General features: G+C 41.5%; 1 protein-coding gene across 3 annotated transcripts in view; it reads right to left on the reverse strand.

The window, feature by feature from the left end:
* Positions 1-13,633, reverse strand: part of SANBR (SANT and BTB domain regulator of CSR) — a 33,081-nt gene that overhangs the window by 4,710 nt on the left and 14,738 nt on the right. For 2 of the 3 annotated variants that reach the window (XM_079968642.1, XM_079968644.1), the window contains 13 exons: positions 13,274-13,512; positions 11,056-11,114; positions 10,584-10,744; positions 9,720-9,806; positions 9,513-9,623; positions 8,252-8,375; positions 7,495-7,647; positions 6,929-7,074; positions 6,700-6,799; positions 5,330-5,362; positions 4,691-4,790; positions 1,828-1,922; positions 1,052-1,080 (listed from right to left, as the gene is read on the reverse strand). In XM_079968642.1, coding sequence (XP_079824768.1) covers positions 1,052-1,080; positions 1,828-1,922; positions 4,691-4,790; positions 5,330-5,362; positions 6,700-6,799; positions 6,929-7,074; positions 7,495-7,647; positions 8,252-8,375; positions 9,513-9,623; positions 9,720-9,806; positions 10,584-10,744; positions 11,056-11,114; positions 13,274-13,512 — 1,437 coding nt within the window. The remainder of the gene's footprint in view (positions 1-1,051; positions 1,081-1,827; positions 1,923-4,690; positions 4,791-5,329; positions 5,363-6,699; positions 6,800-6,928; positions 7,075-7,494; positions 7,648-8,251; positions 8,376-9,512; positions 9,624-9,719; positions 9,807-10,583; positions 10,745-11,055; positions 11,115-13,273; positions 13,513-13,633) is intronic. The other variant, XM_079968643.1, reaches the window with a different exon arrangement.

A 13,633-nucleotide genomic window follows, 5' to 3' on the forward strand; every position in this document is an offset into this window, starting at 1 on the left:
TGTTCTCACTTGAAACCACCTCTTGCTTTCTGCAGGGACCTCTGGAATGTGGGGCAAAGTCGTCCATTCAGTCACCATGCCAAAACCATGGCTTGGCACGCCAGAAATAAGCCTTGTGCTCATATACTCTTCCTCCTCCTCTTCCTCCTCACATGTTCACTTAGTTTGCCATTGCATCCAAGCCAGAAATGCAAACTACTGTTTGTAAGCTGGCTTGTAGTTCTGGTTTGGAGATGATACACCAGCCACATTTTGTCAGTTCAGATGTAGACTATCTGGGCATTCAAACTCCTTGTGTGCTGTTCTAAACTGCATAGGGAGCCTCCATAGGTAGAAGGGCTCTCTCCCACTTTCACCCTCAAACCCATGGGGAGCTCTAAACAGTGTAAAAGTGATGCTTGGGTGCGCAGGGCTTGGCAGTGCATCCTTTTTCACTGCCGCATGTTTGTTTTCACCTAAGGAGACTGAACGCCCAAACAGGACTTAGGTTTTCTCTTGAACAAGGAATAAACTAACTGGGAATGTGAAGGAAGGAAGATGCACATGAGTGAAAGTCTCATACCTGTAGCACAAAAACTATGCTTTGGCATTGTGTGTGAACTGGTCCAGTGAGTGGGGATTATCTTTTCCTATCATTGATGAATTGACTGCACTGGATTCCCATTTAATCTTTAGGAGAATGAAGAACAAACCTAAATTGCATCTGGTGTCCAGAGGTACGCCACCTCTGAACATGAAGGCTCAGCTTAACCATCATAGTTAATAGCCACTAAGACACCTACGCTTCATGGATTTGCCTAAGCATTCTAACTGCATTTCTTTAAAAATCAGTCAAAATATTAGTTGAACACATGATAGATAAAGCAAGGATATGTACAATTTTATAATATGCAGAGAACAATAAGTGCAAAGAAATCAGAGAGGGGAGCTGAGGGGGGAGAGGGAGGGGTGGGGGGAATAAAAAATAATGTGATTATTTGGATTGATATTTTGTTATGCTGGAATTGTTTAATAAAAATATTTTTTTAAAAAAATCAGCCGAAATACTTACATAAAAGGAGATGCATCTCTGGAATTAGTCTGCTGAAAGAAAGGCAGAATAAAGACTGTATGCTTAAATTCCTTAGATCAATGTTACCTATTTAGAATTTCAAGCTGCCAAACTGCATAGGATTCTACTCAAGACACAGTTGTCCACAGCAAAAATCAAAGCATTTTTAATTTTTTAAAAAATAATGTTTTAAAGTCAAATTTAGCATATTGCAACAGATTCTGGAGAGAGGATAGCTATATATGGGTAGGCAGAGCAATCCTAAAAGTGGCTAGAGAGGCCACTGGAAGCAGACTAAGTGCTAAACCACTGACATAATGGTACTTACTCACCTGAAAGAGTCCTCAGTATACAAGTGGACAGCTCCACAGGAACAGATGCTGGCTGTGTTCTGACAGCAGGCATTACTTGCCCTCTCCCCGGATCCACAGCAAGCTGACAAGACTTTGGATGCAGCAGAGCAACCACCATGCAATCTCCCTACCTCACCATAGGATTACAGCCTAAGAAACAGTGCAATTCTATCCATGTCTACTCAGAAGGAAGTCCCACTGAGTTCAGTGGAGATCATCCCTAGGTGTACACTGATAAAAGATTTCAGCAACTCTCACTGGATGAAGATTGATCTTCAGGACCAGGTTAAAAAACTAAATCAAAGTGAAGTTCATGCTGTCCTCAGTAAAGTAACAAAGGTATAAGATGAATCCACAGAGAAATAGCCAGACTTATGTCCTCACAAAGGTTGCATAATAGTTGAGAAGATCTCTCAGGATTACCTTCTCCAGATTCTTTTCCTTCTTTTGAACACTGGGTGAAGACACTTGTTTCTTTGGATGTCTGTGGGATTTCTTTGACCGCTCTTTTCTTCCTGCTAATAATATGCATAAGTCAATTATAAGTCACCCCTCCCATTTATCACAATGAAAGAAGACAGCCATTGATGCAATTCTGAAATCTCTCTCTCTTCACGGCTGATCTATAGAGGAAATATGAGCAGTACTGCAAAGTGTGACAGATTTGTCTCCCTGTGCAGTGACTTTCGTCATCAAATAAAATAGCAAACACCAGTTAATTTATCACTTTTGCATTATCTATATATTGCTTCTTGCCAAAACAAGCTTCTAAGCAGTTTACAAGTATAAAAAACAATTACGCAAGCGTTAAATATTGTTTCCTGCTTGGCAGGGGGTTGGACTCGATGGCCCTTGTGGTCTCTTCCAACTCTATGATTCTATGATTCTATGAAATATAAACAGCCATGATTAAAACATGCAATGAAACAATACCATTAAAACAACACAGCAAATAAAACTAGAAGACTCTGGTTGTGAGGTCAAGGGAATATCACTGTAAACAGGTGCATCTTCCAAAGCCAGTGGTATGCTAGTACAGATGGGGCTTCTCGGGTTTCAGTAGTGAGTTCATTTCCTAACACTCAGGCCACCAGTGAAGAAACACACCACCACAAGCCAATAATCATTTGTTATTCTATTTAACAGATTAACTTCTTCACAGCCAAAAGCTACTGAAGCAGTGAGAAATGAGATAAAATACAAAAGACTAAGAACAATAAAACCATTTCTGCAATTGGTTTTACAATTCATATTTCTTTTTTTCTTTTTTTTTAATAATTTTTATTAACTGGCCAATCACATCAAATTAAATCACATCATATAAATTCCGAATTACAAAGCCAAATTTTTAAATTTTGTTGGGGGAACCCATACTTCAAGATCCAAAGGGGAATTCAGATCATCTTCTTATTACTGTGTTAATGTCCAAATCAGTCCCAATCAGTCCAAACAAAGTTCATAATTCTATCCAGTCTTATCTTGGTGTTGCCACATCATATCTTGTTTGTATAGTTTCTCTTTTTCCTTTACGATCTCTTCTGTTAGTCTCCTTAAGCCGATAGCAAGTGTAATAATCCTGTGTGGATTTCCCGTTCCTTCACTAAGTCCAGATGGTTTCCATATATCTCCTTCGTAGATAACATCACTTTATCCATCGTAAATTTTGGCATTTGTCGCTCTTAAGTCCCACCGAGGAGTTGATTCACGATATGTAAACAACTCTATTTCTCTCTTTCTCCTCCCAGACCCAAGAGCTCCCACAATGCCTCACAAAATGGCGAACGGCATTTTTTCCTGACTGCGTCACTCCAAAACTCTTAGCTTTCCAGCTTCATCTTGAAACATTGCTTTGGATCAAAAGTTTATCTCCACACAGCCTTAAATCCACAGCTTAAGTCCTTAATTTCTGACTCATTAGGGGAGGGGGATTCTTGTTAAATCACATAAAAAGGTAGTGGCAGGTTTTTCCCCCCTCCCCCCTCAGTCATTACCGTATCTTGACGTTCTTCTCGTATTTTATTGTTGTCTTGTTATCAGAGATCTCTTCTGTCAGCAGTATTTACTCCCCTTTTTCCTTGATGTATGTGCAATTAATCACGTCCAAATTATTTCTTTTAAAGATCATTGCAACCAGCGGCGCGAATCGGGGACGGCGTCGAGGAGTGCTGAAAATCCCACAGGAGGGCTTTGTGCCTAGTGCCCCCACCCCCACAAATTCGGGGGTGGTATAGGGCACAGCAGGCAAGGGCCGTCCCCCCCATAATCCTGGGGGGGTTAAGGAGGCTAATTACCCCCATCATAGCCTCCAAATTACCTCGTGTGGGTCGGAGAGATGTTATTGTCAGCCATCTTCCGATGCGCCACCTAGTGGCCCCCCATATTTCTTAAAATGGCTTGTCTAATTTCACTCGGTAACCAGAGGACTGGAGCAGCAGTACTCTGTACAAGATTAGGAAGCGGTAAGAGTAACTGTGTTCCCTTTGCTGATCTTAATGTCCTTAATGAATTTATTCCACCCCCACCACATACTTATAATTCCACTTCAAACCTGTTCCAACCCACAATTCCATAACATCCCACAATTTGTTTGTTTGTTTGTTGTTTTTAAAAACCTTCCTGGCCAGTACACCAAAATGCTTAAAAGGTGAAATAGGTGGGCCAGCACTGCACTTAAGAGTGCATGGATTATATCATTTAAAGGGAGGAGGAGGAGGAGGAGGAGGAGGAGGAGGAGGAGGAGGAGAGGAGTTGTTGTTTGGATTTGATATCCTGCTTTATCACTACCCTAAAGAGTCTCAAAGCGGCTAACAATCTCCTTTTCCCTTCCTCCCCCACAACAAACACTCTGTGAGGTGAGTGGGGCTGAGAGATTTCAGAGAAATGTGACTAGCCCAAGGTCACCCAGCAGCTGCATAAGGAGGAGCGGGGAATCGAATCCGGTTCACCAGATTACAAGTCTACCGCTCTTAACCATTACACCACACTGGTTCTCAAGATGTTGAGCTGTGTGTAACTCTATGGAGGTTTATGCTCACCTGCATCACACATAGATTTTAAATTACAATACTCACTTAATTTTTAATTTAGTATTGTAATTAAAAATGACAGAGCTACTTGTGACAAGGTTTGTTTTTCCAACAGGCAACCTTCTCTCTCTCTCTCTCTCTCTCTCTCTCTCTCTCTCTCTCTCACACACACACACACACACACACACACATACATGAGAGGGGGGGAATCCCTAACTGCTAGCAGAGAACACTTGCAAGGTCACAGGCAGGGAATATACCTGGTTTCTTGTATACTTCTTCCTCATCGCCTACTTCATCCTCCGTGACCTCAGAGCCAGTGGTGTATTCATCATCTTCTGAAAGCAACAACTGTTGTTTCTATTGTTGTCAAGGGAAAAGCATAACAACTATCACTTTTTCTCTCCAAAAGACCACAGGTTCCCCCTGCTCTGCAAACCAGTAAAAAAATTAAGGCCTGACAGGTAAGCAAGAATGACAGCTGACATCCTCTAACTGCTTTTGCTGAAGAGCCTTCATCTCCTCCTGATCTGTAAAGGTAGAGACCAAAACAGACTACCCTACCTTACTCTAAAAAAGTTTAACTAGAAACAACTTCAGTCTCAAATTTTGCAATACTCAATTATGTTACATCACAGCTTCTAGCCCAAATTTGAGTCAAAACTCAAACAACTGTGCTAGGAATCAGTGCTCTAGGCTGATAAGACCATTTGTGGTTTTTGAAAAAGAGATGCATTTAAATAGGTATCCCACCCCAATGCATTTTAATTACCTTTTTCTTCTTTTTAATGATCACGCTGCTCAGTGGTTTAAATATGACAGCTAGTGCAGCACATATAGAATATTTAAAACACAAAAAGAATCAGCACATAGAATAGGAATAACTCGGGCAAACGTACCAGCTGGAGAGTCCAGTTTTTCAGAGAAAGGAACTAGAGAAGGAAGGGGGGGGGGAGGAAAATTAAAACTGGCAGTGGTAGGGTTACCAACAGCACCTTTTATGCAACCTATTTGTGCATGAAAGGACACTCCAAAACATCTTTCAGATAAGAACAGTCCTCCCTCTGTGTGTATTTTCCAACTAGCGCCCACGTGACCGACTAATGAATGCTTGCATTCTAACTCAGGTGCTTTCCCCTCCATTAAGATACAGTATTTCCTATTTATATTCATTCCTCCATGGACACGCTTTCAAAACACTACTCTGAGAGAAAGGATTATAAGTCCACATAGATTCCACACAATGTTAAATTCCATAATATGGACACACGGGTACCAAGCATGTGAAGGAGCTCTTTGCAGAATGCCCCCCCCAGCCCCTTGGAAGATTCCCTGGATCGATCCCAGTTCACACCCACTTGGAGGGACCCCTTCAGATGGATGCAAATTGCACATCAGCTGCAGAGAACGGCCAGTACATACTGTGACGTTAACATAGGAGAGTGCTGGAGATGAAATAGTTAAAGAGGTTACCCAATCAGGAGTCAGGGGGTGGAGTCAGAGGGACTATAAAACCAGCTCTGGGAGGGGCAAAGGGGGGAGTTCGTTGGGAGTTGGCTGGTTGGCTGGAGTGGGAGTGAACTGGGATAGAGTTTTTTTTATATATAATAATTTATTATTTATACCCCACCCATCTGGCTGGGCTTCCTCAGCCACTCTGGGCGGCTTCCAAAAAAAATATTAAAATACTGTAATACATCAAACATTAAAAGCTTCCCTAAACAGGGCTGCCTTCAGATGTCTTCTAAAAGTCTGATAGTTGTTGTTCTCTTTGACATCTGGTGGGAGGGTTTGTGGGTAGGTTGAGTTAGTGTAGCGAAATAAGCTGAGTCAGGAACAGCTAGGAGCTAGGAAGACAAGTAAATATCTGAGAGGTGGTTTAGTGAGTGAGAGCAGGTAGTGGAAGTTATAGGTCTGGATAGGCACCCCATGACTGTAATTGACCGATACCGTTTATGAAACCCCACGCTTGTTAAACTGCAATAAATAAACAGAAGTTTATGTTCCAATTTAACCCTGACTGGACTCAGTATTGTCCCAGGTAGGGCCTGGGTGGTGGCAGCGAGAAATCAAGTGGTGGCACAGGGATCAATAGACGGTGAAACGTCCGGGGACCTTGTGTGATGGCCACACATACATCTACACCTAATGACTGGAGCTTCATCCTAGAAGTATACTCAAAGCTACTGAGTCATTGAGCCAGACTATAGTCAAGCAATATGAACAATGTGGAAAGGAAAAGCAGATGGATGTGGGGAAGGATACTCACAGCATTAATTTCTCCTGTTCTGGGGCCCCACGGTGCATTTGGCTCCAAGAGCACATCACATTCAATGCTCTTCTCGTCACTCAGTCCAATTCCAGAATCACTTGAAAAAATAAGTATTTAGGAATATTATGGACTGGGTTGTTACTGATTCGAAAGAAGTCTACCCGAATGGTGGGGTGCTTGCCCAGGAAAGCACCCAGGAAAGATGAAGACATACTTCTTTTCTTACCTGTTTTGGTCTTTTTCAAAAGGCACAACAATGACATTTCTGTGCTGAGTCAGATCGTTCAGTATTTTAGCAGTCTGGTAGGGAACAGCATCCACACCTTCTCCTCCAGCAGGCAAGCCAATCACATGGTCCCTTACTTTGCATCCCTTCCATTAAAAAAAGAGAGAGATAGGCGTTAGCTAAGGGACCGGTACTTCCTTAACGCAGACGTAACTGCAAGTCATGGATAGTGCTGGCCATGGTTTGAAAGATTGCTTCAAATCAGGGTTTCACATTATAATTTGTGGCCAATCGTAGATTGGATATTAGGATTCAACGCGTAACCATGATGAAGCATTAGATGTGCTCATGGATAGAGTACAGTTAGCTTGCATGTTAGCTAGATAACATACCGTTTTAAATATTGACTCCAGCTCAGGCAATTATACAGTGGGCCCTAACGCACCAGGCTAGGGGGTGGCAGGAATCACCCCATACTTTTGTTGTGTATAAAACACGGTTCAAGAGAAGGTGGCTTGTGGAAGGAGCAAAAAAGGTTTTAAAAAGTCTTTCCCCCAAATACATACTTTTGGAAGAGGAGCAGGATCAAATCTCAGAACCTTCTGGTTACAGCAGGGATACACTCCAGTACCATTGGAACCAAGAGCACCTACCACGCCAGGGTAGACAACTGGCTGAGGGTGGTATTGGCAATGGGAGAATTCAGTACACAGGAAAGTCTGCAAGGGAGATGCAACAACGACAACAAAATCACTACTCTCAAGATCAAGTATTCCCAAGTTTAAGGTGCAGAAAGGGTTTACAGCAGAACATAGAGGTGTCTTCTAACAAATGGCTGTATACTAGGATGTACAAACTAGCTGCTGCTGCTCTTATGCTTTGAAAACGGCATTGATTAAATAAAGTGCTGGGTGGCCCATTCTTGGCATTCTCAAAAGACTTGACCAAACTATTTATCCCTTATTCATCCTCAATGTACAAAAACATGGGAAGGCTATGTAAGGCTATGGCAATTAGTCCATCAGTGCAAGCTTTGCACTCTTAATAACTTATAAGAACTATCTGGAAGATGCAAGTCTCAGAGTTCCTGTGTTTTAGGAAGTTACAGGGGCCTACCAGGGAAAGAACCAAGCTGCTTTGATCTTGGAGTAAGTAGCATAAGAAAACTGGCAGCTAGTGAGTTGTGTGCAGGTTGGCCATGAAGTACAGGGTACACTGGACTGGCTTGAACCTCACCCTTCGTTCTACAGAATTTGAAAACCTAACTTTGTAAGTTCCAGGAGAGACAGTCAGGAGTGTGCAGAGGTAACCGAAAACACTCACTTGATTACATCTTGAACAGATCAGCCAATTGATAGTTCCCCAAAGGCGCCAATATACATCTCGCCAAGATTTTAATTCTTCAAAAAGACTCAGCAAATACTCATGCACATCCCAAGATTTATCTCTGTATATACAAAGAGGAGCAAGTGGTCAGGCAGATCATAGTATAGTTCTCAATTCCCACTGGTAAGTTTTGTACCATTTCCCCCTCAATGACAAAGTTAAATTGCACAGAAGAATTAAAACAAGGGCTACAACGTTAACCAATTTCTTAGGGTGCTGTTGCCTGGTTTTTTTAATTATGGGGGGACACGACTTTTTAACTGCTCTCTTAGAGAACAGGCATTCATTCCCGAATTAAATGAGACACCCTTCATGTCTCTGGCCACGACAACAGATGTGTGCATCATCTAAAATCAAAGAGTATATTTTTGCTCTTTAGAAAAAATTGTGTCAATTTGATCAATTCAATAATTGACTAAGATTTTGTCAATCTGGTGACAGCCCTTGTTAAAACATACTATATTTGCACTCAGCCATCACCACAGTGATAGCAAAGAGGAGTGAAAGGGCAGGCAGGCAGGCAGGCAGGCTACCTGTGCAGCCTTCCCATACTTTTGTCACTGCTGCTGCCACTGGAGGGAAGTAGAGGAACAAAGGGGGAAAGACCACCCTGCAGCTGAGGAAGAAGAAGAAGAAGAGTTTGGATTTAATATCCCGCCTTTCACTCCCCTTCAGGAGGTCTCAAAGCAGCTAACATTCTCCTTTCCCTTCCTCCCCCACAACAAACACTCTGTGAGGTGAGTGAGGCTGAGAGACTTCAGAGAAGTGTGACTAGCCCAAGGTCACCCAGCAGCTGCATGTGGAGGAGCGGAGACGCGAACCCAGTTCCCCAGATTACGAGACTACCGCTCTTAAACACTACACCACACTGGCTCTCACTGAGGAGCTTTCCCCAGCCCCCTTAACCTGCCATCGCTGCTGCGAGAAAGAAGCCTGGGAATGAAGGGGAGCAAGTCTTTCTAACCCTTTGTTCCTGACCCTCGTGCTGCCCTAGTATTAATAACTTGATCGTGACACTTAACTATCATATACAGTACATCTTTCAGGCCACTATTGCCCTAATGAACTGACCTCTGTTCTGGGACTGAAGCCCTGGAAGAACTCAGATTATAATTAAAAAGTCTGTTATGATGCAGATTAAATAGAATCTGTGAACACACCCTGTAAAAATGTTGTTACAATATGATTTATGAAGCACCTTATGTGTACATAGATAATGTTTCCATGCTGATCTACATTGATCTTTCCAGGAACACATGGGATTCTTCTTTCAGTGTCCTTAATTAGGAGTTTCTTACATAAGCAGCACCTATTTTTTTAAAAAGAAAGTTATAGCATGACAGATTTGCAATGAGATCAAGGAAGAATATGCTGAAATATGATCAATAAGCGGACAGTTGTCTACCTGTACAGGGTTGCTGCGCTTCCCTGAGAATCTGGGTTCTGGTAATCTAGGTCAAACAATCTCTCTATCTTCTTACAGAAAAGTTTGCTGTCGGTAACAAAAAGACGCTCATTATAAAAATGAGTTATCTGCATATAAACGCAGACTTGCCATGGACAAATTCAATGAAATTTGGAATCCATTCTTACAAATCCTGTAATAGGTTAAAATCTGGTGAAGTACACCAACAACCTTGTAAAATATACAGTTTTGGGTTTCTCCCCACCTTTTTTTGTTTTCCCTTCTGCACAGGTTTTTTTTTTTTCCCCCTCTTTGCGTCTCACCATGTCTGGTGCACATATAGTTATGTACTTTTTGAATTTTCAATAAAGATGTTTTAAAAAATAAATAAATAAAAATGAGTTAACAACTAAATGCCAATGCAGGTGGCTCCTGCTGGATCTCTGAAAGAAAACAATAGCACAAGATGGTGCCATGACTGAGAATTCCCTCCTCTGGGTCATGAGATGCATTTCCAGTGGATGTGGCACAACCAGGAGGGCCTCCTCTGGTCATCAAAGTTGTTAGGCTGATCTATATGGTGGAAGGGGCTCTTAGATGCCCTAAGCATCTCAGCCCAGGCTTTTATACAGCAACACCTTAAACTTGGCTTAGTGGCCAACTGGCAACCAATGTAAACGCTTCAGTAGAGGTGTTCTACATGCATGGAAAGCTGCCACACTTAGCAGTTTGCACCAGCTGCTGAACCAACCCCAAACGGCCGCCCAACATAAACTGCACTGCAAACATCTGGATAACACTGCAGGAAGACGAAAAGAACGGCTAATTCTTACATTACAAGGCAGCAGGATTTTTAAAAAGTACCTCTTAAATTTATCTTTCTTGTCCTTCACCTCCTCTATTTCATTATGTGTGAAAAGATCCGCTATGCGCGTTAGGAGATTAGAATTGATGCAGTTCATATTGCACGGCGTGGCTACGATGGCACTCATATTCTTGTGGCAATAATTAATACATTTCTCCACCTAGGAAAACAGGAATATAAAATATGGATGTAGCACACTCAATAGTGATAATGAAATATCTTAACACTGCAAAAGCAACACCCCATTCATGCGCAGGTGCCATTTCTGACTGCTCCATGCATCAGTGGGAAGCCTGCATGAATGTACATTTCGGCCACCTCACCCTCTTTTGGCGTCAAAAACAGTATGCATGTCAGCAGTCGCATGATCACTTGAGTGGGGCATTGTCTGTATTTAGGAAGGTTTTTTTGTGAGAGGAGCTCTGGAAACAGCTCTGATAGCTCAGAACCCCACATCTGTTATATACTCACTAAAGAATCCATCTTCAGAAACTCAGAGGAAATAAGAATTGAAATGACATTGCTTGGTTCTAAAGAAAGAAGCAAGAGAACAAAGAGAAAAGCATTATTAGGATTAATTAGTTAACCTTGCACGTTGCTTGTAAAAGGAAACACTACAAGAGATTCTTTGCATCACAAAATCCACATTCCATTAAAGAGGAATGGGAAGAGAGTTTGGGAACTTGGTTCAGTCCCTTCTACAGGAGGGAGATCTAATGACATAGCGTGACTGGGCCTTGTAATTCTTCCGAAATGAGGCCCAAATAGCTGCCTCTCTCCTTTCCATTCCCACCACCCCCACCAGAAAGAATGTGTTAGCCTAAAACTAGCTATTCACATTTTGAAGGCAAAGCAAGCCTAATTAGATTAAGAAGCTGGAGAAAAATAATATTGTACCTAAAGCTGAAATGAAAAGTTAAGAGCCTGGATTCACATATTTACAAATACGTTGCAGAAAACTATGGCACTTGAGTATGAAGTTTCCAGCTTTTTTTGGGGGGGGGTTCTTTTATTTGAAGGGAAGTTTGAAGGTTTTGAGAGAAAAATGAGTGCAAACACTCCAAACATCCAAAGCAAAAACCTGTTTCTCCAAAACTGCTGAGTTAAATTACAGGTAGGTAGCCGTGTTGGTCTGCCATAGTCAAAACAAAATTAAAAAATTCCTTCCAGTAGCACCTTAGAGACCAACTAAGTTTGTTATTGGTATGAGCTTTTGTGTGCATGCACATAAAAGCTCATACCAATAACAAACTTAGTTGGTCTCTAAGGTACTACTGGAAGGAATTGTTTTATTTTGCTGAGTTAAATGTCAGACGCATGCAAACTAGACACTATACAAGCAGATCTTTCCAAAAAGAAAAAAAGGGTCTGCTCCAAACACTTTGGGTTTAAGGTCAGGTTTGAAAGCAAAACAGGCATGAGTGAGGGCAACCAAACTGTTCCCCATGCACGTGACACCTACTTCCCTTTAGCCTGTTCCTCCAGCTGATTTTTTTTCTAGCCAAGCTCACATCTGTTAGTGGACCACATATGAAGAGAGTAGCATTTGCAAGTGATAGATTGTGGTGGAGGCAAGAGGATCAGTTTAGCACCCTATCCCACCTGTGTGATCCTTTTGCTCTAAGAATTGCCCCCCTTTCCTCTTTGTGTGTGACTAGGGAAGATCCAGCTCCAGCCAAGCCAGTCTGCCAGCATCACATCCAATTTGGACCAAAGATTTCAACAGTCAAAGGACAGAACTAACAATTAAGTGTTGGAACAACATTCTCTAAAGGGAGTTCTTCATCAAGAAATTTGTCAAGTATGTGCAGCTTACAAGAGTGATCCAGAATGAACTCTCAGTGATTTAAAGAGAGAGGGGAGGAAGAGGTTGAGTGTGCACTTAACTCTTGCTTTGATTTCTTCTCTGGATCACACCCAGAGTGATGACTAAAATTATTTCCCTTCAAACTGTTAGCTTATTTAGGTACTCACTTAAATTACTCTTATTAATATTTTCTGTCAAACCTTCCAAGACCTTTTAGATGATAACCAACTCTAACGTTCTTTTCTCTGAAGACCATTTTTGACTCTCTTTGTATTATTATTATTATTAATTAAATTTATATATCACCCTCCATCCAAAGAGCACAGGGTGGTTCACAACATAATCTTTGCTCCTCTCCTCTGATTTTTTTTTTTTTAATTTGCAGGTTAAACCAGAGCTTCCTTTCCCCCCAATAAGGTCCAGGTCCAGGCATAAATCTGCCCTGTTGGGAGGTCAGGACCATCTCATGTGCTCACATGCTCTTTCCCCCTTTTTCAGAGCTAACCATGGTTGGCAGCAAACTAGAATTTGCAACCATGCAAATCCAGTTCTAAACACCATGGCAAACTGCAAATCACAGCCAACTATGGTTAACCTTGAAAAGGGATGGGTGGGAATTCATGTGTGAGAGGGGGAATGGGGTATTAAGAGACTAAGAGTGCAGGGTAACATTCCCTAATGTCAAAGGCAATATAATTAGTTTTATTAACTTTCCAGCCAGCTTCAGTTTTCCCAGCTATTACAGATTAGGTTTTTATTGGTTAAGGCAGAAAATGGCAAGGAAATTACCTCGCAAAACAAATTTGCACACAGAATTTTGGTCTGAAGTCAGGCTTTTCAATAAATGAGTCTGCAGGAAACATTAATAGATTTTCCTTTTACCTAAGGCAGGTATTTCATGCACCTCATACTCCTTAGTGTTCCTTTTAACATATCTTATCAACCAGTTAAAGATGTGAACGTCACAGTGAACTGAAATGTCCACTTCTTCCCAGCGCTGGGCATCCACTGACAGATATTCAGCAAAGTACTTCATTTCAGAAATCAACAGATCTCGCGGACAAACAAAATCTTCTTTCAGATTTTTTGCTTCATCACACACATGGATCACCATATTTGGCCTTTATTTGAGAAGAAAAAAAACCACAGGGAGGAAAATTATTATAGCTTGTCAAACAGGAATGTCAGAATGATTTACAAAGATATTTTACCTTAATTTTAAGTTTAGACATAGTTTTTAAT

The sequence above is a fragment of the Podarcis cretensis genome (genome assembly GCF_951804945.1).
Source record: "Podarcis cretensis genome assembly, chromosome: 3".
Taxonomy (NCBI): Eukaryota; Metazoa; Chordata; class Lepidosauria; order Squamata; family Lacertidae; genus Podarcis; species Podarcis cretensis.